This window comes from Megalobrama amblycephala, linkage group LG11, assembly GCF_018812025.1.
Source record: "Megalobrama amblycephala isolate DHTTF-2021 linkage group LG11, ASM1881202v1, whole genome shotgun sequence".
Lineage (NCBI taxonomy): Eukaryota > Metazoa > Chordata > Actinopteri > Cypriniformes > Xenocyprididae > Megalobrama > Megalobrama amblycephala.
In genome coordinates this window covers 21,498,287-21,525,494 of record NC_063054.1, presented here as the reverse complement: position 1 = coordinate 21,525,494, position 27,208 = coordinate 21,498,287, and the positions used below count along the sequence as shown (strand labels likewise).

The 27,208-nt window shown below is 36.6% G+C and overlaps 1 protein-coding gene across 1 annotated transcript in view; it reads right to left on the bottom strand.

The window, feature by feature from the left end:
* scfd2 (sec1 family domain containing 2) overlaps window positions 1-27,208 on the bottom strand; it is a 167,925-nt gene that overhangs the window by 91,999 nt on the left and 48,718 nt on the right. Inside the window, exon 5 of the mRNA XM_048206684.1 lies at window positions 2,200-2,473. Coding sequence (XP_048062641.1) covers window positions 2,200-2,473 — 274 coding nt within the window. The remainder of the gene's footprint in view (window positions 1-2,199; window positions 2,474-27,208) is intronic.

Here is a 27,208-nt window from a genome sequence, read left to right as displayed (position 1 = left end):
CGGACCCTTTAAATCGTGCGCTCCCTGCCCCCCGAGCTATAATACAGTGCATTTACAAAGTTCACACAGCTAATATAACCCTCAAATGGATCTTTACAAGATGTTCGTGTGAGTATATATTCATGTGAGTATAGTATTTATTTGGATGTTTACATTTGATTCTGAATGAGTTTGAGGCTGTGCTTCGTGGCTAAAGCTAACATTACACACTGTTGGAGAGATTTATAAAGAATGAAGTTGTGTTTATGCATTATACAGACTGCAAGTGTTTAAAAATGAAAATAGCGACGGCTCTCTTGTCTCTGTGAATACAGTAAGAAACGATGGTAACTTTAACCACATTTAACAGTACATTAGCAACATGCTAACGAAACATTTAGAAAGACGATTCACAAACGTTAATACTGGCTGCCCTTGTCGAATGCCTTGAACATGAGCTGGCATATGCAAATATTGGGGGTGTACATATCACCGACTGTTACGTAACAGTCGGTGTTATGTTGAGATTCGCCTGTTCTTCGGAGGTCTTTTAAACAAATGAGATTTACACAAGAAGGAGGAAACAATGGTGTTTGAGACTCACTGTATGTCATTTCCATGTACTGAACTCTTGTTATTCAACTATGCCAAGGTAAATTCAATTTTTGATTCTAGGGCACCTTTAAATGCTACTTTTTAAAAAAGTTAATTTAGGCATCACAACACTTCAATATATATGACATTTTCTTTGAGATTTGCTATACATTCCATTAACAGTTAACTTAAGTTAACACTTAAATTATTAGTGTTTTTAAACATTAGATTATGACAAATGTAAACTAAATACTGGGGTGTGATGAGACACTTAGCTCACGAGACGAGACACAAGACAAGATTTTTGCACAGTATTTTAAGAAATCCTCAATGACAAAATTCATGATTGGAAAAATAGTCTGCAGGTGCATTTTGAAAAGTTTTAAATAGTCATCTTGTAATGAATGTCATTTCAGTTCTAGTTTTTGAGTATCATATGGATTGAAAGACAACAATATACAAGCACTGCAAAAGGTTTTGCTCAACTGACTGGCTTCTCTCCTGTATGATTTCACAGTCTCTTCAGACCTTACTGTACATGAACATATTGAACATAGAAATTATAAATAACAAAAATAAATATGTTTTTTTAGACTTTATTAAGTGCACACAATAAGTGCAACCATAATCAAAGTACTCTCTCAACATTCAAAGTGCAAAACAGAGACCAGAGCTAAGAGGTGGTTACAACTACACAGCCCAGCATAAGATAGCTTTAATATTGGGAGACAGGCTATTGTATGTAGCCTAATTTGGATCAGGGAGCTCGTGTTTTACTTTCGCTTTCGAATTCGCGATCGCATGTACTCTGTGTATAGGAGCGGCAGTGCTGAGCACGCATTCGACAAGATAAGACATTTATAAGACGCTTAGGCTCTGTTGAGCAACAAATCCTCTGCCATGGTCTTGTCAGTCATCTCGCCTTACTCTCATCACGTGATCAATAAACTGTGATTCCTGCTGCACTGTGTGCGACTTTGCAGCTCATGCTGGATGAGCAGAGCAGATGTTTACACTAGTTTATAACTAAAGCGACCATTATTATCCAACTGAATTAAATGTTTTTTTTTTTTTAAATCTCTATTAATAAAGGAAAATGACAGTCGCAGTGGGCACCGTAATGTAATATAAATGTAGCGGTGGCATATTTTATGCTAATTTCACCCTCACGCTCCATCATGGCGATATCGTGAGACAGCTTTTCACTCAACAAAAAAAAAAAAATGGCACATTTTAATATTACGAGATCTCCTGGCACAAGTTGTTCATGTCAACTACTTGTGTGTGTGTCAAAAACAGTGAGATTCTGAATGGTGCTGGTTTGTCAGTGCGAGCAGTGCTGTCCTTTCTGTGCTGATGTATGTAGTTGTGAATTGGAGATGTCAGAAGTGCTGTGCAGTGGTTGTTTTAATGTTGTTTAAATATTCCAGCACTAACCACTAGTGTGCTACACAGAGATTAGGCATGACAGCTTCATGAAGTCACTCAATGATGTGCAAACTCAGTGACGATAATGTGACAATATACAGTATCACTACTAACTAACCGACTTCTAGTTGTCTCTGCACATTATTGCTTTAGTATAATGGTACTGGGATCACGTTGAACTAGTATTCCACCACTGACCTGTGGTCTCTTGCAGCAGAGGGCTTAGTGTTGTCTGCCTGGTGAGTAGGAGTGTCAATGCGCCAATCAATTCCTTCTCCACCTTTTCCACATTCTTTTCCTCGTCAGCACCACCCGGACATGCTTCCTGGGCCATAGAGTACACATAAACCAGCAGCACCAGAAGATCATCCATGCTCAGCTCACCAGAGCCAGAACCTGTTCCAGACTCACTGGACTTTATGAGGGGAAGAAGTTGTTTCAGAACCTCTGCCAGGACGGAGTCCCCCAAGGTCTAAAGAACAGAGACAAGACATTCATCAGCAATATTAAAACTATTAAAAATGTAGCATCGCATTTATCAAACTACAGTGGTGACATTTATCCAGCAGGAATTGCATAGTTCTGCTTTAGTTATTTCCATGACACAATCAATCATTATGTCAGAGATCTCCACCGCACTCTTTTCCACTTTCACGTATGTTAAATTCTTTAGCAAATCAGGTCTGAAGGGAGCATTTATTCGATCTGACCTTGAATTTATACCTAATTCTGCTACTGAGCACATTTATGGATGCAATCTGCTAAAATATCTTGGTGAAGTGTGGTTAAAATATTTTAGGTCATACTTTATATTAGGTGTCCTTAACTATGTACTTATCAGAAAATAAGTACAACATACTTTTGTGTTTATGTTGTATTTCAAAACACTTGAGCTACTATTGAGGTGGGATACAGGTAAGAATAGGGACAGGACAAGGGTGGGTTAAGGTGTTTGGGAAGGCTCAACAGTCTAATTATAGATGTAATTACAGAAATTAATTACATGTGTAATTATATGAAGGTGTTTTACAAAAAATAAGTACGATGTAAAAACATGTACACAGTAAGTGCATTGTATCAAATGATTAATTTAAATGTAAGTACATAGTAGCTAAGGACACCTAAAATAAAGTGGGACCATATTTTCTCATATCCCAGCTTAATATGCAGAGACAACAATAAGTTTTATAAAAATTTAATATGATCAGTGTTGAAAACAGACTTTTTTTTTCCCAGCATTCTTTGATAAAATTCAAAGAACAGTGTTTATTTGAAATTTTTGTAACAAATGAACTTTTTAATTAAATTAAAAAAATTATAAAAAAATTAAAAATGTAACAAATTAAATTAGTTACTTTTACTTATGCATCTTTGTATTAAGTGCAGTATTCATTTCTTTTAAAAAAAAGAACTTTTGAACAGTAGTGTGTATATTTAAATAGATATACTGTATATTATTAATATTTTATTATGTATTATTCAAATTAATATAAAGTGCACATGACATGGACAATAACAAAGGGATTTACCTTATATTATATTTTTTATTTATTTTAGGTATGTTATGTATTCAACTCCTAATCTGCATAGTTGCTGGCCATTTTAAATAAACAAAAGTTGTCAAGAAGCTGCCCCAGAGTTTTATTTATTGCCAACCAAGAATATTTATTCCCAACCAATGTGAAGTGCAAATGACCCTGAGAAGCTTCCACAAATCTTTGTTGTGTCATCTGTCTACGGGTAATGATATCAGAACAAATTTAACTCTGCTAACAGGAAAAACTGCTCAGTTTACATGAGGACAGACTGCTGAGATACAAATCAACATGTTTGTGTGAGTTTGAGAATGATTGCGTGCATGTGTTAGAGCGTGTGTGTATTTGAAACCTACAAAAATCTAATAACCTTGAGGATGGATTTCATTTGCAATGAAAAATGTCCAAATATTGAGCTTAGCAGAGCTGTTCTGCCCAACACAAACATGGTTTCTCTCTAGAGAAAGCTAAACTGGCTTTGCTTCAGAATCTCATATCTGAAAACTACAAAATCCTCCCTCTGAGCCTAAGAGTACAATGACAACCAAACAATACATTCCAAAGCACTGAAACACAGAGTCTCAGCCCACTAGGCCCCCGTGTTTCATCCTTCCTTACGAACATGAGTGGCCCACCTGAATCATCTTATGAGGTAACCATTCAGATTCTCTTCAGGACCAGTCAGAAGAGAAATACTGGAGTGTGTTGTAGGTTATTCTCGCAGACAAAATGAAATCCCACACCATTACCCGCTTTAGTGGATGAGATTTCTCATCAGATTGATCAAAAAATCTGAATTGTAGAATGCAGAATGTCCTCTTTTCTCATGACTTTTTGGACTGTGATCTGGGGGAACTCAAAGAGTCGGAGGAAGTCAAACCCCTGTGGGCTAATTCAGATCTGTGTGCTGTATAATCTCCCAGCCAGAATGCCTGGATATAAGGGACTCAATCTTTCTTTATTTGACAGTCTTTCTAAATCCAGGCCTGGAAATGTAAGAAAGAAAATCGATGACTGGAATCGTACTGGGTCACACCTGTGATGCGTCAAATGCCACATACATTTAAAAAGAAACAGTTCATTGAGAGGAACCACTGTGAATCTTGATCTATAAATTTCCTTTAACAAAATGGTCATTAACAAACAATCCAATTCTATCAGAAATGAATGTGGGTCTGGTAAGCCAGCAGACAATTCCTTGAAACCTTGAGACAAAGACATGAACATCAACAAGACGAACATATAAGGCAACAGTGACCATCATATGACTGAATTTCTGTGTGAAGTGAATGACATCATATATTCAAATCACTTAAACTCAGTTAAATTGACAATGTGCAAAATGACAAATGTGCCAATTGACCCTTCGCAAAGACCCGCCTCCCTTAGTTACTGTTGCTTTGTCCGACAAGCAGTGACGCTGTCACGCCACACAGAGTGAAAAATACATCGCGGAGAAAAGAGGACACTGACAACACGTCGACAGACAAGACAGAGCAGGTTACTTATGATATTAAATAAAGTCCCAGCCTTTAAATTGTGTACTTTTTTTAAGAAATTCGAACAATAAAAAACGTTTTGTGGCTCTTTAATGTGTCGTGACAGATTGCTGTAGCGCCTCAGCTCAAGCGGCTAGTGAACCGATAATCTCTTCCTACTAGTTAATTAATAGCATCAAATAAACATAAACAGGTTAATCTTCTAACTCCTGACTGCTTTGTCAGACAAAATGCCGGATTTGGCGTTATGATTGGTTAGATCGCTTGTCAATCAAACTCCCGGCGAAGGGTCAATTAACCAAACTTTTTTTTTTTTTTTTTAAATAGCCCCAATTACACTTATTTAGATGTTAAATTTTGTTCAGGGGGTTTATTCTACTAGAATGGGTTTTTATCATTTAATCTAAAAACAAAAAAACTAAAGTATTGTTGCAGCACCTGTTCTCACTCTCAGTCTCAAAGCTTTGTTTTAGATTCAGTTTCATTAAAAACTCGCCTTCCGAAAAGCTCAGTCTTCTCTGATTGGTCAGCCAGCCCCAGTCTGTTGTGATTGGTCTACCGCTTGGTGCATGTGTCTGAAATGTAACACCTCTACCATAGCTGCCGAGTATCAGGTCTGGAGGTAGGGCTGGGCGATATATATCGCATGCGATTTTCACGCGCATTTCTTCAGTAAAGCCGGTTCCCTGATTACCGCTAAATCGCCATCACCTGCTTTCAAATGGAGCGGCATTTAATAAACAGAGCCGTAGATCACTGATAAGCTACGCAATATCTCATTCATTATCGGAGGCGATTCATCTCCCCCTCCCCCAGAGCTCGCGCTTGCCTTGAACAGCATAAACACAGTTTACACAGCTAATATAACCCTCAAAATGGATCTTTACAAAATGTTCGTCATGCAACATGTCTAATCGCGTAAGTATAGTATTTATTTGGATGTTTACATTTGATTCTGAATGAGTTTGATGGTGCTCCGTGGCTAAAGCTAACATTACACACTGTTGGAGAGATTTATAAAGAATGAAGTTGTGTTTATGCATTATACAGACTGCAAGTGTTTAAAAATAAAAATAGCGATGGCTCTTGTCTCTGTGAATACAGTAAGAAACGATGGTAACTTTAACCACATTTAACAGTACATTAGCAACATGCTAACGAAACATTTAGAAAGACAATTTACAAATATCACTAAAAATATCATGTTATCATGGATCATGTCAGTTATTATTGCTCCATCTGCCATTTTCGCCATTGTTCTTGCTTACCTAGTCTGTTGATTCACCTGTGCAGATCCAGACGTTACTGGCTGCCCTTGTGTAATGCCTCATCATGGGTTAAATATTGGGGGCGTACACCCCGACTGTTACGTAACAGTCGGTGTTATGTTGAGATTCGCCTGTTCTTCGGAGGTCTTTTAAACAAATGAGATTTATATAAGAAGGAGGAAACAATGGAGTTTAAGACTCACTGTATGTAATTTCCATGTACTGAACTCTTGTTATTCAACTATGCCGAGGTAAATTCAATTTTCAATTCGATGGCACCTTTAACCATTGATTCTTCAATTCTTCTGCCTAGAGAAGTCCACGTGAGATTGTTTTTCCCTCACAGTAAAAACAGTGTTTCCTTGACATAGAAATACATTTTTTCCTGGCCTTATATCTAGGCCTACCTTGGTTTGAGGGCAAGTAGCCAGTAGGTGGGCATTATGCAAATGTGTTACATGATGACGTAGCCACATTACAGAAATAATGACAGAACTACAAATGAGATGTTGAAGGCAGGCATTTTCTGAAAACAAAACTTTTCAAAGGACATTTAAGTAAGTAATATTTTTAAAGAAATTAACACACATCAACGTGAGTGCCACATGCAGTCTTGTTCTGCGAACTTCTGAATCAAAGCGAAGATCCGTGTTTTACAATGAGTAAAATCCGAGGGAAACAAGAATAAACTCCCTCAAAGGCACGTGACTCACACTAGCCTCTAGCACAAAACACATTTTTATTCTTTGACATTGTGAAATCAAAACCTTGCAGAACCCTTAGCCCAAATATTTGTGAAACAGGGCGTTCTCTTTTCTACTTAATTTACTGGCCAAAGAAAGATTCTTTTGTGATGCTGTCGCTACATCGTGATGGCAAGAGATATTCTACAATCTTTGACTGCAAGTGTTCCATAGCAATATCTGACCTCACAAACTACATAAAATTCCCCTTAAATGCATTCACAACACTTTGATTCTTTGCTAGAAAGGATAAACAGTACAAGGGCTGTCATGCACCTACTGTATAAGGCAGCCCTGCCTAACTTGGTAGCCAAGGCAAGATAGGACACGATCAGAAGAAAAAAAAAAACACTTCCAATTTCAGCTTTAGTACTTCAGAATCATACTCGCCCTACCAACAGTTTCACTGGGCCAAACACACTACAAAATTACAACTTCAAAATATAAATTAAAAATCAGAAATTCAGAATATATAATATTTTAAATTAGCATTTTTAAATGTATTAGCATTTAAAATTAGCATATAAAAATATTTTTATTTTAAAACTATTTGAAAAATATTATTTATTATTATACATTTAACATTTTATCTTCACAAAAGAAAATTTGTAATGATATCTGGAAATTATATGGTTATTATAATTCCAAAAATTGACAAACAAAATTCACAGAAAACCAAATGTTTAATGCCTAAAAATGCGAGTGAGCGAGAAACAAATGAAAAAACGAATTAATGCCTTATTGATGAGCCCTGAACTGCATAGTAATTTTTCACACAAGTATTAGACGGGATAGTACAGGATACAGTTTTTGTTTAGGGTGCTTAAAAGATGATTGGGAGGTCTGGAGACTATTTTTATGTGAAAACCTGTCATTTGAATGAGTGTAAAGTGTGTGTGGTGTGTTTTTAAAAGCTCTTCTTCTGTGTCCAGGGCCCTAATGGTCTGTGTTTGTGTTCTTTAGAGCACCTGACATCTGTGTGAGGGTCATGTTCACCTAATTGGACTGTTCAGTAAAGTGACCTGCTGGGACACACACAAGCATCCGCATACACAAAAATGCACAGATTTCAAATTTACAGCTGTTGACGTAGTGATCTGAGCCATTTTTTTCCCTCAATAGCATCCAGGGGGTTTCCTTGACAAAGTAAAGTATGGAGGAAAGTTGAAAAACTAAACTCAGTCCTCAGAGAGTCATTTTCACTCTCCACCCAGTCCTAACATTAGAAGTCTTCGGATTAATCAATTCATGAAGTATGCAGAAAAATCTGAAAACCAAATGAGATCTTGGCTGAATAAAGCACTTGGCCACAAATGTAAGGGTTTGGTAACATGTGACTTACAAAAAACTTGGATACTCCTACTGCATTGCAGTTATGCATTAAAATCAAGATGCCAAGAACTGTCAACACCACATAAGAACTAAAAAAATCACTGTAAAATTGGTGTCAGTTGTACCAGCAGAGGAAATGGAGTAGCTGGATTGGGCTGGTGTAAACGTACATGAACACAGAAACAAATTGGAATCAGATTAGCATCCACAAACATGAGTTTGAAATCTAAGACACAAAAATAATTGTTTCAAGCTAAAAGCAGCGAGTAGTTTTCCCTCTAATTGTTATTTTAATATCAGCTTGGTACTGAAGTACCGGTACTTTTGACATTCCTTGTAGGACAGAAGCTGACACATTATGCAGAAAAAGTAGGCTACTTCATGGTAAAGACAGTATTCCGAATGCTTAGCATATTGGCTAACCTTTGAAGCTTTAAAGTTGTTAGCCTCAAAACAAGGATTATAAAAATACACAGTCACTCCTTAACCCACTTTTCCTTTCTTAATAAACCCAAAACCAAATGAACCAAAACAAGAAGTTTAAGCAATAAATTGTGGTGTGGTATTTCTGTAAAACGGCAGCTAGCTTTGCTATAATTTAGTAGGGAAAAACTGTCAGTGGCTTGTTTTCTAGAAAAGGCCTGTGTGGTTGATAACTAAAGTCATAGGAAACAATTAAGTAAGCAGACGACGCCACTACATGTTACTGCTGCTATTAACCACAATTAGCAAATTGAGCCCTATTGTCGCTACATGCTACAATAACCATTAACTGCAATTACTGATAAACAGGGTAACAGTAAAGCTTATATGGAAATTGTATCACCACACTGTGGCCATTAAGCATAATTCTGTTTCACTGAACTGTTAATGGCTTGGTAAATAATGTAAACAAGACGAAATGTACACAATAAGTGATATCAATGGTCTGAGCAGTAATCGTTTTAGCCCAAGAGATTCACAGATTTCTGAGGGGAAATTGGCCATTTTAGAATAGAGTGCAACAGTGCCCGTCCACTTTTTCAGCGACCTTGGTTCCGCAAGTATTTTTCCAATTCATTTTTCCCATAGGGATTTTAAAAAAATACTTCATTTAAGAGTTATAAGCCATGAACCAACCAGATTCAAGGTGAATCACAACACTGCAAACGGATTTGAAAAAAAGTATTTGAAAATCGCTCCAGTAACTTTCCACACTCTACAGGCGCCGCATGCAATGTTTTTGTCAGGAGACAGGAATAACAAGTGCAGATCATGAGTTACCTGCGGTGAGTCCGACATAATGAATCCAAAAAACACGACACAGCGAATGTCGATGGTAAACACTCGTGTTCCAATACTCGTGGACGCGTTTTGGGAGGCGTTCCTTTGTAACAGTCTTTGGATTCTCAGTCGACGAAAAAATCCTCTCTATCACCTTTAAGTCCACTTAAGAGAAATAATCCACAGGGAAATAAATATTATTGATGCAGTCAAATACATGTACAAAATCATGGACTAGTGGCATACAGCAGATCATCACAATATTAAGCATAACTTTCAGTTTTTTTAATGGGTATAAGTAACAACGCCTCCGCCATATATGGCGGCTGCCTATAATAGCAGACAGAGCACAATACCTTCCTAACTGCTTAGCCCTTTTTTGGGGTATCCCAAGCTGTTGAAGCCCCTTTACTACCAGCCTGTGTGAACATCCTAAGCTGCCAAATATGAAAACAAGTAATCGGGCCTGATAATATCTCTGAAATGGTGTTTAGGAGTGGTTGGTATTTAACTACTTTTGTCATAAAGGCTTCCTCCATACTGGAGTCAAAAGTGCAATATTGACTGGTTATTGCAAAATATGCATATAATGCGTACAAATATTTGTTTGAGAGCGTAGGGAAACTAACTCTACATCATTCACAGTGCTGAATAGGAGTGGGCGACACTAACATTCTCAAATTGGTGGAGATTTCTCGGCAGAATCATGGGTAATGTAGTTTTTTCAAGAGGAAATCAACTGTTACATATGAATATTTGAACAATAAGCTGAAATAATGCAGAGTGATGGCTTCAATAAAAAGCATATATCGTCAATTAGCAACCTCTTTGCTCACAGTAGGTGTGTCTTTAAAAGGTTTATAAGTTATCGCTCAAAATCATTTCCTTTACGGAGAAAATGAATGGGGAGTTTTACTTCCAGAACCCGACTGTTGCAATCTATACAAATGATAAAACATCCAACGTAAATGTAATGCTGTAATGCATGCAATGTAAACACTCGAAATTGCACAAAATTCCTAAAATGAAAGTAAAAAGGTCTTGTAAGCCAATAATTGATATGACCGTGCAGTTTCGCTCCACCCTTTGTCTCTCATCCAATCACAAGGGGCTGCCAGACCACGCCTGTAATGGCTTGCTGTCTCTGACAGGAAATTAACTCCAGATGGGCCTCTAGAGGGAGCTGACCCTGCTGTGTGTGTTACTGTGAGTGTGTGAGAGAGTGTATCCAGTTTGGCACTAACCAAAACCAGGTGCCTTTCTCCACACAATGGAGCCCTTCTATGGCCCTCAGGGCAGCAGGGACTCTGGGGTAAGATAGTGGGAGACGGGGCCTTTTATGGGGAGGGGGCACTGTTGTTGTGGGCACACCGCTGGAGGAATGTTGTTGATGTGTGTATGTTTGATGCCTGAAGCCTTTTATAAGAAGGGCTGTAAAAACAGAGCACCCTAAGAATACCCTTTTTGCTGTCAAGAGGTTACAACCGGCCAAAAATAAGGTCTGCGTATAAAAGCATGATGTCAGTAAGTGAGGCAAGACTGGACACTACTAAAAGAGGCCAGGAGCTAAGCTCATTCAAACTACTATTAAAATCATAATAAAATGAAGTAATAAAAGTTATAACTTCATACGTCAATGGATTCTTTCTCCCTTCTTAGAGGGATAGTTCACCCAATAAATTTAAATTCCGTCATTATTTACTCACTGTCATCTCTAACCTGTATGATTTTCTTCCTTCAACTAAAGACAAATGGAGAAATTTGAAAAATGTTCTGGTCTTTTTTTATGCAATTAATGACTGGATGAGGGATGGAATTCCAAGTCTTCTAAAGTCATATTATAGCTCTGGGTAAAGAAGACAATTAAATTAAAGCCGTTATTCATTGATAATAAGCTATTAACTCAAGAACCACTATGACCGGATCATTGAGTCAGCGAGTTTTGAAACTTGAAATCCGAACCAATCTGATTCGTAAATGAATCATTCATACCAGTTTAGTGAACTAGATCTATTAATCACTGAAAGGATATGACTCAAAAGAATGATTCATTCATCACTTCTCTCATGAAATATATAGAAGATTGAGCGATTTAAAGACTTTTAGTGAATAATGAGTTAAATCTCGATCTGTTCCTCACACAAACTACTGTATGACTTCAGAAGACTAGTCTACAAGTCATATTAAGTTTTTTTTGATACTTTTATGGTGTTTTAGGTACTTTTCAAATGACAGCTACAGTCCATATTCATTATAACTGTATGGAAAAGAGCAAAAAGTCAAAGGGCCAGATTTACTAAACAGGGTAAATTAGTGTGAGAGTGCAATCCCATAAAAGCGCTGATGGGAGTGGAAAGTTGGATGTCGCGATGTTTTCAGTAAAGTCAAAAAATGTCTTTTTTTTGTCAAAATTGGGTTTTTATTAAATTATCATTCTTTAACATCTTGTCTATCATCTCTGAAAATATCTTGGCAAAATTTGCCTGTTAAGTGCAGAAAAATAGCGATTTATAGTGGCAAGGCTGTCTTTCTCTAACGTTACTGGTTAAGAACACACCCAACAGGGTGTAAAAAAATGGCCATAGCTTTCCCTCTCTTAACACTACAAAGACAGTTCACCTATCAAAATAAACAACATAACATCTAGAATGAAGGTGTATTATGCAAATTTCCTGTCAGTTCTGTATAAACTACGGCACACAAAGATTTTTTTTTCCTAATGCAACTTTATTGTGATGGAGCACAAGAGAACAACGGAGCTACAGTGCCCTCCACAAATATTGGCACCCTTAGTAAATATGAGCAAAGGTGGCTGTGAAAAAAAATTTTTTTATTGTTTATCTTTTTGGTCTTTCATTCAAAAAATTCACAAAATTCTAACCTTTCATTGAAGGAAAAGAATTGAAAATGGGGGAAAAAGCTCATTTTGAAATAAATGTTTTTCTCCAATACACGTCTGCCACAATTATTGGCATCCCTAGAAATTCTTTTGAGTAAAATATCTCTGAAGTATATTCCCATTCATATTTACATTTTTTAGCACACCAGGGTGACTAGGAGCATGAAATTGTGCAGCCATGACTTCCTGTTCCACAAGAGTACAAATATGTGTAAACACAAAGGCCAAATTCCCTAATCATTCATCACAATGAGAAAAAACAAATAATATAGTTCTGATGTGCAGCAAAAGATCGTTGAGCTTCACAAAATAGAAAATGGGTATAAGAAAAAAGCTAAAGCATTGAAAATGCCCATTTCCACCATCAGGGAAATAATTAAGAAGTTTCAATCAACTAAAGATGTTACAAATCTGCCTGGAAGAGGACGTGTGTCTAAATCGTCCTAATGCGCGGTGAGGAGGAAAGTTTGAGTGGCCAAAGACTCTTCAAGGATCACAGCTGGAGAATTGCAGAAATTAGTTGAGTCTTGAGTCTCAGAAAGCCTAAAAAAAATTACCAAACAGCACCTACATCTCCACAAGTTGTTCGGGAGGGTTTCAAGAAAAATCCTTCTTTGCTCCTCCAAAAACAAACTCCAGCATATTCAGTTGTCAGACACGACTGGAACTTCAAATGGGACCGGCTTCTATGGTAAGATGAAACAAAAAAAATAGCTTTTTGGCAGCAAACCCACCAGATGGGTTTGGTGCACACATGGATAAAAAGTACCTCATGCCCACGGTTAAATATGCTGCTGGATCTTTAATGCTGTGAGCCTATTTTTCCGCTGGAGGTCCTGGACATCTTGTTCAGATACACGGCTTCATGGATTCTATCAAATACTAACAGATAAAAAATCAAAACCTGACCACTTCTGCTAGAAATCTAATAATGGGCAGTGGTTGGATCTTCCATCAGGACAATGATCCAAAACAAACATCAAAACCAACACAAAAATGTGTCACTGAGCACAAAATGAAGCTTCTGCCATGGCCATCCCAGTTCCCCGACCTGAACCCTCCAAGAAAATGAGTGGAGTGAACTGAAGAGAAGAAGCACCAACATGGAGCTGGGAATCTGAAGGATCTGGAGATATTCTGTATGGAGGAATGGTCTCTGATATCTTCTCAGGTGTTCTCCAAACTCATCAGGCATTATAGAAGAAGACTCAGAGCTGTTATCTTGGGAAAAGGACATTACAATAATTGGGTGCCAATAATTGTGGCCAACATGAACTAGAGAAAAACATTTATTTCATAATGAGCTTTTCCACCCATTTTCAATTCTTTTCCTTCAATGAAAGGTTAGAATTTTGTGAATTTTTTGAATGAAAGATCAAAAGGATTAACAATGCAGATTTTTTTTTCACAGCCACCTTTGCTCATATTTACTAAGGGTGCCAATATTTGTGGAGGACACTGTATAATGAACACACATGTTCGAATTGTATGTTTATTAGAGGTTGAATTAAAATCAAATACTGCCAAACTGCCCATACTACTTCTGAATAGGATGTCTACTTCATAAAATGTATGAAAATATGAAAATATATGGTTCAGATGACTCAAATAAATGGTCAGATATGGAGCTTGGGTGTCATCTAGTGAAAAAGTTTGGTACTGCGCCCTAACAAAATCTTACTGAAAGCTCATTTTTGAAATATTTCAACCTAAAATTTAGAATGTTGACATTTTTGGGTTTTATTTTCTTGCAGTTTAAGAGTAAAACATGCTTTGTAATATATTATTATAAAATATAAACAATTATATTTTTACATTTTCATAAACTTCTATAACTTTTTTTTATTTCACTATCATAATTTATTTCACATTTAAAACAATCTGACTAGTGTCTTCTTTAAAACAAGACCAACCTTAGGTCTATATTCCAAAGCATTCTTGAATTACAACCATTTATGTTTGGATAGTGCATTTTCATGTCTATGCATAAAAGGGGATGACAGTTATTTAAACCTGTTTTTCTCAGAATTACATTCCTGAAAATCAGAGCGATCAGCCAACTTCATAACTTTTGTTACAGACAAGCTATGAAAGAAGTAAAAACAGATTTAGAAAGGGCTCAAATCCAGCTTTCATGTGGTGCTGATAGGTAAAATTTCACCATGTGATGGGTTTTCACAGATCACATCACAAATAACAAAAGACAAAGATAAAATCATTCACTGCTCTTAAATGAATTATAAGGATTATTTTATTGTAGTAATAAGGATTAGTCTATATTTATACATTTGAGTACTTTATTCAGTTTCTGTTACTTGTCTTTTGTAACTGTTTTGAGGACCCATAGTTAACCTGAAATTTTACTATCTTAAATTACACATATCATGAAATAAGTCTGTGATCATATCACCCACCAATAATTGTGTTAAATAAACGTGATTTCAATAATGACCAAAATAATTGTTAATATGATTTTTGTCATAATCGAGCAGCCCTAGTTCAACTAGTTCCTCATACAGGTCATAAATGAGTTAATAATGACAGAACACACACACACATACAAAAAAAAAAAAAAAAAAAAAAACCCACTAAAATTAAACATCACAATCCATCAGTTTGCAAAAAGACAGAAACTGGAGAAAAGTCCTGGAAAATGGAAAAATGGCATTAGTCACCCATTCACTTCGCAGAGGACATTTAGAAATGAAGCGGAAAGAGGAGTGTAAACAATCAGATGGCAGTAAAACTTCATGAACACACACACACACACACACACACACACACACACACACACACACACACACACACACACACACACACACACACACTTGATGTAGGCCAGGATATCATTCATCAGTACAAAAATACACCAAATGAGAATGTCACAGGCCACTGCTCTCCACCATAGCAGGTAGTGTTGTCACAATACTGGAATTTCCAACTTTGATACGATACCTTGAAAAATATTGAAATTTGATACCATTTTCATACCACGGGGGAAACTGCCATACATGCAGATATTTTTATTATTATCTCTTTTTTTTTTTTTTTTTGCAATAGCTTACGCACAGCGCAGGGAGGCTTTATTTGAAACTTTGAACTAAATTTACAAAAAAAAAAAAAAAAAAAAAGACAAAAGCCAATAAAATAAGAACAAATCAACAAATTGCAAATGAAACCACAAATAAATACATTAGAATAAAGAGACAATTTAAATAAACAATTTTAAGCTTTTCAGGTGGGTCAAAATGCAGTATTCAAGTAAAAAAAATGCTACAGAAATTAAAGTAATCTAATGTAAAATAACACTGGATAGTCATTGTAAAAGTTAAATACAAATTAATGCTTACAATTAAAGGTGCCCTAGATTCAAAATTTGAATTTACCTTGGCATAGTTGAATAACAAGAGTTCAGTACATGGAAAAGACATACATTGAGTTTCAGACTCCATTGCTTTCTCTTTCTTATGTAAATCTCATTTGTTTAAAAGACTTCCGGAAAACACGCGGATCTCAACATTACACCGACTGTTACGTAACACGCCCCCAATATTTGCATATGCCAGCCCATGTTCCCAACATTATAAAAGGCATTAGACAAGGGCAGCCAGTAACGTCTGGATCTGCACAGGTGAATCAACAGACTAGGTAAGCAAGAACAACAGCGAAAATGGCAGATGGAGCAATAATAACTGACACGATCCATGATAGCATGATATTTTTAGTGATATTTGTAAATTGTCTATCTAAATGTTTCATTAGCATGTTGCTAATGTACTGTTAAATGAGGTTAAAGTTACCATCGTTTCTTACTGAATTCACGGAGACAAGAGCCGTCGCTATTTTCATTTTTAAACACTTGCAGTCTGCATAATTCATAAACAACTTCATTCTTTATAAATCTCTCCAACAGTGTAGCATTAGCCGTTAGCCACGGAGCACAGCCTCAAACTCATAGAGAATCAAATATAAACATCAAAATAAATACTTTACTCACATAATTCGAAGCATGCATACAGCATGCATGACGAACATCTTGTAAAGATCCATTTGAGGGTTATATTAGCTGTGTGAACTTTGTAAATGTGCTGTAATATAATCGAGAGCTCGTTTGGCAGGGAGCACGTGAATTAAAGGGGCAGCGCGCTGAAAAAATCAGTGCATAGTTAATGATGCCCCAAAATAGACAAAAAATTAATTTAAAAAAATCTATGGGGTATTTTGAGGTGAAACTTCACAGACACATTCAGGGGACACCTTAGACTTATATTACATCTTGTGAAAAAGCATTCCTGGGCACCTTTAAAAAGTTACAAAAGTTATTCTGTCAAGAAGAGTGAGTGATTTTCTCTTTATCTTTTGTTCTTTGATTAACATGACAGACGGCAAAAGGTTTATTAGGCTGCTGTCACTTTAAAAGCTGCACAGATCCAATATACTGTTACACAACATGTGTTTTCAACAATTTACATTCCAAAACTGACTGTGTTTACCCGAATACTTGCCAAGATGGACATTTTGACATCATTTTGTATGTATTTGACCATTTAATTGCAGTAAGCCACTCAATTTGGTACTCGCAAGCTGTTTAAAAAGGGGTTAATATAGGTCAGTGGTGCACGTGCTTTTGGTGAGAGTATGAAACCTGTGGGAATGAGTAAAATTCTGTGCAATAACCGCAACCCCGTGTCTAAATTCAGACCCTGTAACACCAATTCAACCGGAGCGAATGAGACGAGTGAGAGGAGGTGGGTCTGCGTCAATTTGCTGTCGGAAAGAAGAGAATGTTCAAATTCTTTGAACGACACAGTCAATGAACCACTTACAAAATGGCTACTTTCAGCCTAACTGTCCAGTTTCTCAGAGTAAGGGCTTCACTATCTAAATGAACAGGATTATAGACAAAGCTGGGGGCAGATCCCAGATCTGATGTGGTTTATGACCACAGGACATGGTCTTATTCTGCAAAGGCAGAGATTATCTGTGGTAGGTGAATATACAGAGAGGCTGAGGGAAATGCATGATCAGTGCAGTGCTGTAGTGAGGCACAGACAGTCTGGGAGTACAGCACTCATTTCATCAATCAGGCTGTAAACGGCCTCCTTATACCTGATCAAAGCCATTTCATTCAGCTCATCGAGTCCAACTCTCTGGAGTTTATGGAGATGAAACCCAGTCCGCACGTGCCAGACGGCCGCACATCAGTTTGTGTGTGTGTGTGCAAAAAATAACCCTGTGGTACAATGCTTTCAATGCTGCATATTATTTATTGTATTCTGCTTTTTATGAAAGTAGAAAAAATCTATAAAACAAAATTATGAAATGCAGATTAATAAATAAAATCAATTAAAAATATTAATACAAGACCAATACAAATAATAATTTATCAGTATTTGCTGAGAAAATCCCCCAATAATGACTTGCTTTAAAAAAAGCAATACATATAAACTATTGTTCAAAGGTTTGGGATCAGTAAGGTTTTTATTTTAAAGCAATTAATACTTTTTTTCAGCAAGGACGCAACCAAAAGGCATCAAAACTGACAGTAAAGACTTTTACAATGTTATTATATTTCAAATAAAGGCTGTAGCTTTTTCAAAACATTGTGTTCATCAAAGAATCTTGGAAAAAAATGTAATGATTTCCATAAAAATATTGAGCGGCACAACTGATTTCAACACTGATAATAATAAGAAATGTTTCTTGAGTGGCAAATCAGCATATTAGAATGATTTCTGAAGAATCATGTGACACTGAAGGCTGAAGTAATGGCTGCTGAAAACTGCTGAAAAAAAATTACATTTTAAAATATATTAAATAGAAAAACAGTAGTGTAAAATGCATAATTATTGGAAGCTTATATAGTGTCCTGCTTTTGCATTCATCCAATATGCTGTATTTTGTTTGTACACACTGAGCAAACTTTACAGACTTGATAGCTGAATGTATTAAAAATGTATTATAGGATGTTGTTTGCATCAGTTGTGTTGTGTTTGGTTGTCATGGATGACAGTGGGACACAATTCAATCTGTCTACGGAAAAAGACTAAAACAGATGGATGAGTAGATGAGATGAATATGAGATGAAGAGGAGAGTAAGAGGCAGGGTTTTTAATGCAAAAAGAAAAAGATACTAAAATGTATGCGAAAGAAATGTAAAGAAATGTAGTGAGATGAATGGAGTGAGGCGTAGGCGGTTTACACAGGCTGAGAGATAACTGCACAGTTAATGAGATGCTCTTAAAGGTAATGCTGGATAATACAGCTGATGGATGTTCTCTTAAAGGTAAAGGCAGATAGTCTGGCCTGTATCAGGGAAGTTTATGTAAGAACATCCTCATGAATCTTCTCTTTTAAACACGAGCCACTTTCCGCTCAGTGTGTGTGTGCGCGCACTGTAAGTGCAGCATAGACCAGGTCACATTGATGTACTAAAACTCTAGTATATAGCAATGACAAATAAAGGTACAAATATAGTTTGTGTTTCAAAGCCTAGTGAGCCATTAAAACTTCTCTCGTCTCTCTTGCAACGCAACTTCTAAAGCTTCTCTCTTGCAACGCAATTTTGCAGCCATTCTTAACAGTCGGCAGCAAAATTATGCTGATTTTGACCTCAATCTATACCAACATCACACAATGAGACACTCCCAGAATGATGACAGTCAAGTCTGATACAGCGTTATTTTAGTATATATATTCACTTTTACATTGTGTTTGAACATAAATGTGTGTTGGCAGTGTGTACACAACTACCTTATAATGATAAAAATCCACCCACACCTTTTTTTAAATCCCCATAAAACCTCAAAAGTCCAATAGAACAAGCAGTTTTCGTCTTCTATACAATGTGACGTCACATTGTACAGGCCCTGCCCACAACTGCTGCCGTAAAGTTTTAGTTAACAATACTGGTTTGATACTAGCATGTTGCTAAGCTAATAACAAAACAAAAAAACAACAACAACAACAACAACAAAAAAAGTTTAATCAAAGGTTGTGTTCAGGGAAATGTTTATATAATATGATGATTTCTTTAGTTAGTACTAAAATTTTTTATAAATAATATAATGTATTTGTGTTTCTAGGGTATCAAGTCATTAGCTTAGCAACACGCTAACATCAGGATTACTGGAATTTACTGTCAGTATTAGTTGAGTACAATGAAATTTCATACAACAAAACGTTTTTCAAAAGGAGAACAGCTTGTGCGGCATTTCAGACAACATTCGCCTATAAAGTTACCTTTCACTTAGTATTCTGCCTCAGAAGATATCTACCTATGACAATGAGGCAGCTTGCTAGGGTTTGGACCAGAGCCATTATTGTCATTTACCTCAAAAACAAACAATGTGCCAAGTCTTGTCGGTTTGACGGCTCCAGCGGTTTCGAACAAGGCCAGACCATCTGATAAAGGCAGACAAGAGCAGCTGTGGTTTCGATGTGATTTGTGCCGTTGCATGAGAACAATGCAGTATGTAAAATAATCAACGCAGCGTAATGTTGTTTTTCCTGCAGTATGCAAACACACACATTTGTGCTTTCCTTCTCTCTCTTACACAGGGAACAAATAAACAGAGTCAGAAAATACCAGTATATTCACCCATTGTCTTCCCTGTAATTGAATGGTTACGCTAACGGTATCATTTAGTTTAGACAGTGTTTACAGACACGTACACAATCGAGGAGAGTTGGCAGGCCACATTCCCCGCAGTGTCACCGCTGACCATAAGATGGCCACTGTGACATGATTCTGAAACCACATCCAAACACACATGTGAAAACAAACACACATACCTACTCATATCACTGGATTTAGCTAAATAATCTGTGAATGCAGCCAATAAAATTCTAAAAGATCAAAAAAATTATTTCTGTAATCCATTCTTCTTAGCATTAAACAAATTATGGAAATATTGTTTCCCATTGCCAGAGTAAAAATGAAATGAAACTGTTCATTTTTGTAATTTTTACTTTCTTGTAATTGCAACTTTATTTCTCACAAATGCAATTTTTTTTCTTTTTTTCTTTTTTTTTTTTCATAATTGTGGCTTTATGTCTCACAATGAATTTTTTAAACTTTATCTCAATTATCTGTAGAGGCAGAAACAGTCTTATAAAATCCAAAACGTACAATTTTTAGCTCATCTTCAAAACAAAGGTAATAGCTGACCTTCAAAATGCTTCCCACTTTAGGTTTTGCATATATAAAATGTCATTTGAGTGTGTTGCATTTGCATTATTGTATAACATATTTTGTGATTCATTCTGGCATTATTTCCTATATAAGAATGTAAGGAAAATAGTAGATACACATAAAACACACTATAGCTGCTGCTCATCTAAAGTTCTCTTTCTCTCCCAGATACAAACACACAAGCCCAATGACAGACTTTGACCTAATAATTAATGACAGACTAAAACACCAAAACACACCTAACAAAACATTACTCTTGAAAACACACACAAGTCTGCAATGTGAGGGGTTAAACTTCACCATCTGATTCCAGTTTGTGTGTCTAAGACACAGTCAGAGGTTTGAGTTCAGAGTGTGTGTGTGTGTGTGTGTGTGTGTGTGTGTGTGTGTGTGTGTGTGTGAGTGAGTGAGTGAGTGAGTGAGTGAGTGAGTGAGAGAGAGAGAGAGAGAGAGAGAGAGAGAGAGTGTATGAGTGTGTGTGTGTGTGTGTGTGTGTGTGTGTGTGTGTGTGTGTGTGTGTGTGTGTGTGCATAATGAGAGGAAACCAGGCTTCAAAATAAGAGTTTTGTACTATTGAGTGTGCCAACTCATAAATCTCCACCAGCCATATATTGCCAAAATTGTGCAAAATTGCCCTCAACATGTTATTTTAATCTTTTTTAATACATATAAACTATATAAAATAACATTAAAAAGATTAAAATAACATGTTGAAGATATTTTTGCACAAGTACATGAACTGAATGAAATGACTGGCTTTGGAAGTGCAAATACTCTGCAGTCTGTAGGTGGCAGCGACATACCACGTAGTTAGATTTCATTCAGAAGTAAGAGTGTGTGTGTGTGTGTGTGTTTATAAGCATGTACTCTGTGTTTTGCATATTTTGTTGGTTAATAAAACATTCATTGCGGAGGATTAAACTTTGAAATATGTGTGTTTTTTCAGCATGTGTTTACCGCGTCCTGGCACACCTAAACTGTCTAAACATTTACAATCATTCGATTCAGGTATAAACAGGAAACGTCAAATTACTCCGTAAACTCACACACACTCACATCAGTGTGCTTTTACGGAGGGAATCTCATATAGAAATGAGTCAAACACAGTTTATGCTTTGAAACATAATTCTGACTTCCTGTTAATTTGTCTTCAGGTCAAGAATGCAAACAAGCACCTTTATGATTAAGACGTTACTCAGCAGAGGGCACGACGATCAGAGAGATGTCTCGGGGGATTGTTACTGTACATCCTCCTGGGGTGCAGGGAAATTTGGTCATTTGTTCCCGGCAACCACAGCTGGATGATGAGTCAATGCAGAATTGGGCTTTTTACAATCACTTCATATTTAATGCTGTTATCATAACACTGTACAGTTAGGGAGGAAAAAGAGTCTAAAAGGAGGATAAACGGAGGAATGCACACCCTCTCTGTCACAAGCACGCATAAACAAAACAACAAACTGCTAGAATGCTGTATATCATATGGCTCAGTTAGCTAAACAAGTACAGACAACTTCTGCTATCATTTAGAGAGAGAGAACAGCTGAAAACAGAAGCCAAAATCAGCATGTCGTGGTTAATCAGTCTGTCTGTTTTCATTCTCTCTGCTTTCTCTTCATCTCCCACACATTCACAGAAAGAGACTCAGCATCTGAAACATCTGAACTCTCACAGCGACAGGACGAGACCAAATTTGGTTAGAAAGGAGATCAATACACTGCAGTTCTCTGCAATAACCTTTGGTTTGGGCCTTTTATGTTTTTACTTGATAAGACACGAAGAATGACAAGGGGGGATTGTATCAGGATTATTATAATTAACTGAAAATAAAGCTATAATGTTACTTGAAATAAAAAAAAAAAGTGAACTGAAATAAAACATACTTTTGTTTAAGTTAGTTGCCAATGTGACATTTATCATTTACACAAATACAAAATTTCGAAATAACTAAAATTAATATATAAACAAAAAATAGCACTGGATTGGTACGGAAAATAGTGCAGACTATTTTCAAACACATTCATATTGCTAAACAGTATCTCTAGCTTGTTTTCTAGTAACTTCATAAAGGTCAAATGTAGAAGAATCAAAACTGCAAAAATAAGGATTCTAACAAGTTACCCGTACACTAATCCAGTCTGCCATTGTTCAACCAAACAGATAGTCACAGCCAATGTTACCAGAGTCATCCTACAGGCATACTAGCTGCTTACTAGTTGTGTCTGCATATTAACTGAAAAATGAGAAACCATTTTAAAGGCCTACTCTGACCAAGATGGATATTCTGTGCAAAAATAACGCAAACGAACAGCTGTTAAGGCATCTGTTCAGCCCGTCACAAAGTTTGCATGCCATCAATGCGACAGCTTTGCTTTTTTATTTTTACAGAGAGATGTTCTGATCTCACTGCAAAAAACACTGGCTAACCAATAAGATTTAAGCTTTTGGTCACATGCCCAGAGATAATGCTGTTACATAAAACTAGGAGATGGTGGTGCTCACGGACAGAGGATTTTGCTAAGCAACGGTGAATGGCAGAAGAAGAATCCCGATCTGGCTTTCGTCTCTATACTCTTGTATTTGGTGTTGTTTGATAAACACCATAGCAAATACAAATTTTAGCAAATACAAAAGCTGTTTGAAAAATACTTCACTTTAAAAGTGAAAAATACTTCACTTTTACTTCATAGAAAGTGTTAGAATTTTCTAAAACTAAACGTATCTGACTTGAGGTAAGCTAATAAAAGACAATCATTCTTCAGCACTCTTCATCAAAAAAAATTTCCTTCACACAAGTGAGTATCGGAAACGAAAAGCTGTGATTTGTGTACAGGGGTAACCGGGGTATTTCTGCTTTACCATAAGCGCCACCTACTGATTTTTCATTCAGCCTGTCTTCTTTTTTTTCAGCATTGGTCAGATAATGTGTGTGCAAAACATTAACACTGCCTTAACAGTGAAAAAATTACATCACTTACAAGACAAGATTAAAACTAATGTCAAAAAATAATTTAGACTTAAATACAATTATTTTTAATTATTTATATTTTGTCTCTTAGGTATATTTAACCTTTAAAGGATTAGTTCACTTTAATATGAAAAGTACCCCATGATTTACTCACCCTCAGGCCATCCTAGGTGTATATGACTTTCTTCTTTCTGATGAACACAATCGGAGTTATATTAATAAATATCCTGACAAACCCAAGCTTTACAATGGCAGTGAATGGGACCAACATCATAAATGTACTCCACATGGCTCTGGGGGGTTAATAAAATGGCCTTCTGAAGCAAAGCGATGCGTTTGTGCGACGCCTTCCGCATACAACGTACGAAAAAGCGTAACTGATGTTGCACAAATGCATCGCTTTGCTTCAGAAGGCCTTTTTTAACCCCCCAGAGCTGTGTGGAGTACGTTTATGATGGATGGATGGATGCACTTGCTTGAGCTTCATAATCATTGGTCACGTTCACTGCCATTATAAAGCTTGGATGCGTCAGAATATGTTTTCATTTAACTCCAACTGTGTTCATCAGAAAGAAAGTCATATACACCTAGGATGACTTGAAGGTGAGTAAATTTTGTGGTAATTTCCATTTTAAAGGTGCCCAAGAATGCTTTTTCACAAGATGTAATATAAGTCTAAGGTGTCCCCCTGAATGTGTCTGTGAAGTTTCAGCTCAAAATACCCCATAGATTTTTTTAAATTAATTTTTTTAACTGCCTATTTTGGGGCATCATTAACTATGCACTGATTTTTTCAGCGCGCCGCCCCTTTAATTCGCGTGCTCCCTGCCACACGAGCTCTCAATTATATTACAGCACATTTACAAAGTGCACACAGCTAATATAACCCTCAAATGGATCTTTACAAGATGTTCGTCATGCATGCTGTATGCATGCTTCGAATTATGTGAGTAAAGTATATATTTTGATGTTTATATTTGATTCTCTATGAGTTTGAGGCTGTGCTCCATGGCTAACGGCTAATGCTACACTGTTGGAGAGATTTATAAAGAATGAAGTTGTGTTTATGCATTATACAGACTGCAAGTGTTTAAAAATGAAAATAGCGACGGCTCTTGTCTCCGTGAATACAGTAAGAAACGATGGTAACTTTAACCTCATTTAACAGTACATTAGCAACATGCTAACAAAACATTTAGATAGACAATTTACAAATATCACTAAAAATATCATGCTATCATGGATCATGTAAGTTATTATTGCTCCATCTGCCATTTTCGCCATTGTTCTTGCTTACCTAGTCTGATGATTCACCTGTGCAGATCCAGACGTTACTGGCTGCCCTTGTCTAATGCCTTTCATAATGTTGGGAACATGGGCTGGCATATGCAAATATTGGGGCGTACACCCCGACTGTTACGTAACAGTCGGTATTATGTTGAGATCCGCGTGTTTTCCGGAAGTCTTTTAAACAAATGAGATTTACATAAGAAAGAGAAAGCAATGGAGTTTGAAACTCAATGTATGTCTTTTCCATGTACTGAACTCTTGTTATTCAACTATGCCAAACTAAATTCAAATTTTGAATCTAGGGCACCTTTAAAGTGAACTAATCCTTTAAGAAGTTTTAAATAGTTTTGTAAGAAAAAAAAAGATACTAGTTAAGAATCTTTTTTTTTTTTTTTTTTTTTTTGCAATGTAAAAAGTGCAATGTAGCCCCACAGGTATTTTATACATGCAAATGGGGAAAGGAAAAGATGAATTAAGAGCAAAACTTTAACATTTTTAGAATGTTATCCAAAAGCTTCCACATATCAACAAGTTGTCGCGTAAACGAATGAAACTCTTCTTTTATCAGGTAAAGATCATATAGTGGTTGAATAATATGGGATTTTTCAGTGACGAACCTCGTCTAACCTTGAATATTTGTTTATGATTGTCTGTGACAGGATGAAAACCTGTGTGTCGGTGTTGTGAGTGAGATGTGTTTTCAGGGCTGATGAAGGGCAGAAGAGTTGTACAGAGTGCTTTCTCTCTCTCCATCTGCTCAATGTGCACAGTCAGCAAAGCCGTTTGATTGACACATGGAGCTGCTGCGCTGAGCACGCCGTGGGAATCCAGCATGCCATGGAAGAGGAACCAAGCTGTTCTGCTAAGATGAAAATAATACACTTATGCTACGATTAACTTGGTGATTCATCATTCTGTTATGTTGGCGGTGTCCTAACAGGCAGGCATAGACTCCACCAACTTTAAACATGATGCCAGGTAAGCAAGGGGATGGGCCAGAGGCTGTTGTCATGGAGTTTGACCGAGTGACATACTGATGGGCCGAGAGAGCACCGTTCAGGACAGCAGGACAATGCAGAACTTGGAACAAAATCAACAAAGGTGCACGCAAGCCAACATTCTCATAAGACAAAAACAACAAAATTTCAGCAAAAAACAACAGCAGTTAAACAGCAAAAGAAAAATACAGCATTTATTAAGGACACGGTTGTTTACATTTCTCATCACCACTTTCTAACCCTTGTTTGTCTCTCTTACTCTTTATTTCTTTCACTCTGACCTTTTGTTTTCTCATTTATCTGTATTATGGCTATACTTTTGTCGTTCCTAATCTTACTGGACTTTATAACTTCATTAAAATTCTTCTTCCTCATCCAAACAACTAACATTAGTTTATGTAGAATTCACTGGAGCTCTGGCCAACATATTCCAGTAACCGCATCTCCCTCCTGTCCGTCTGCATAACTAGGAGTTTCAGTTATTTCGAAACACTTCATTATGATCATAAAATCACTGTAACAATTTTAGGAAAGATTACAAAATCTGCTTTAACAAGTAAACATGTAAAAACGTCCCACAACACACATTATAATATCTTGTCTGTCCCACACCCTGATTAACTGATATAACAGACATCACAGAGAGATAAAGTTAACTGAGGGAAACAACAGAGTTACGAAAGACAGAGAGAGACTGTAGAAAACAAAAAAAAATATGTTGACCTGGATGGTGTACCGCATTAACTCAATAAGCTTTGTGTGTGTCTGTGTTATGTGTTGGCGCACACACACACACAGGTTTGTTTTGCTATCAAAGTGAGGACGTTCCATAGGCGTAATGGTTTTTATACTGTACAAACTGTACATTCTATCCTCCTACACTACCCCTACCCCTAAACCTAACCATCACAGAAAACATTCTACATTTTTACATTTTTAATAAAACATTGTTTAATACATTTTTAAAGCTATTATATAAATAAATATGAGGACTCATGAAATGTCCTCATATTTCATGTTTACGTCATAATATCAGTGTAATAACCATGTCATTATGCAAATTTGTGTCCCCATAAATGACAAAAACGCACGCACACACACATGCACGCAAGTACGCACACACACACAGTAACAATTACCACCAGTCATTATCAAAGCAGAGTAAATTACAAGAACAAACTCAACGAATGGATAAAAGAGTGAGTAAGTCTTTAAAAC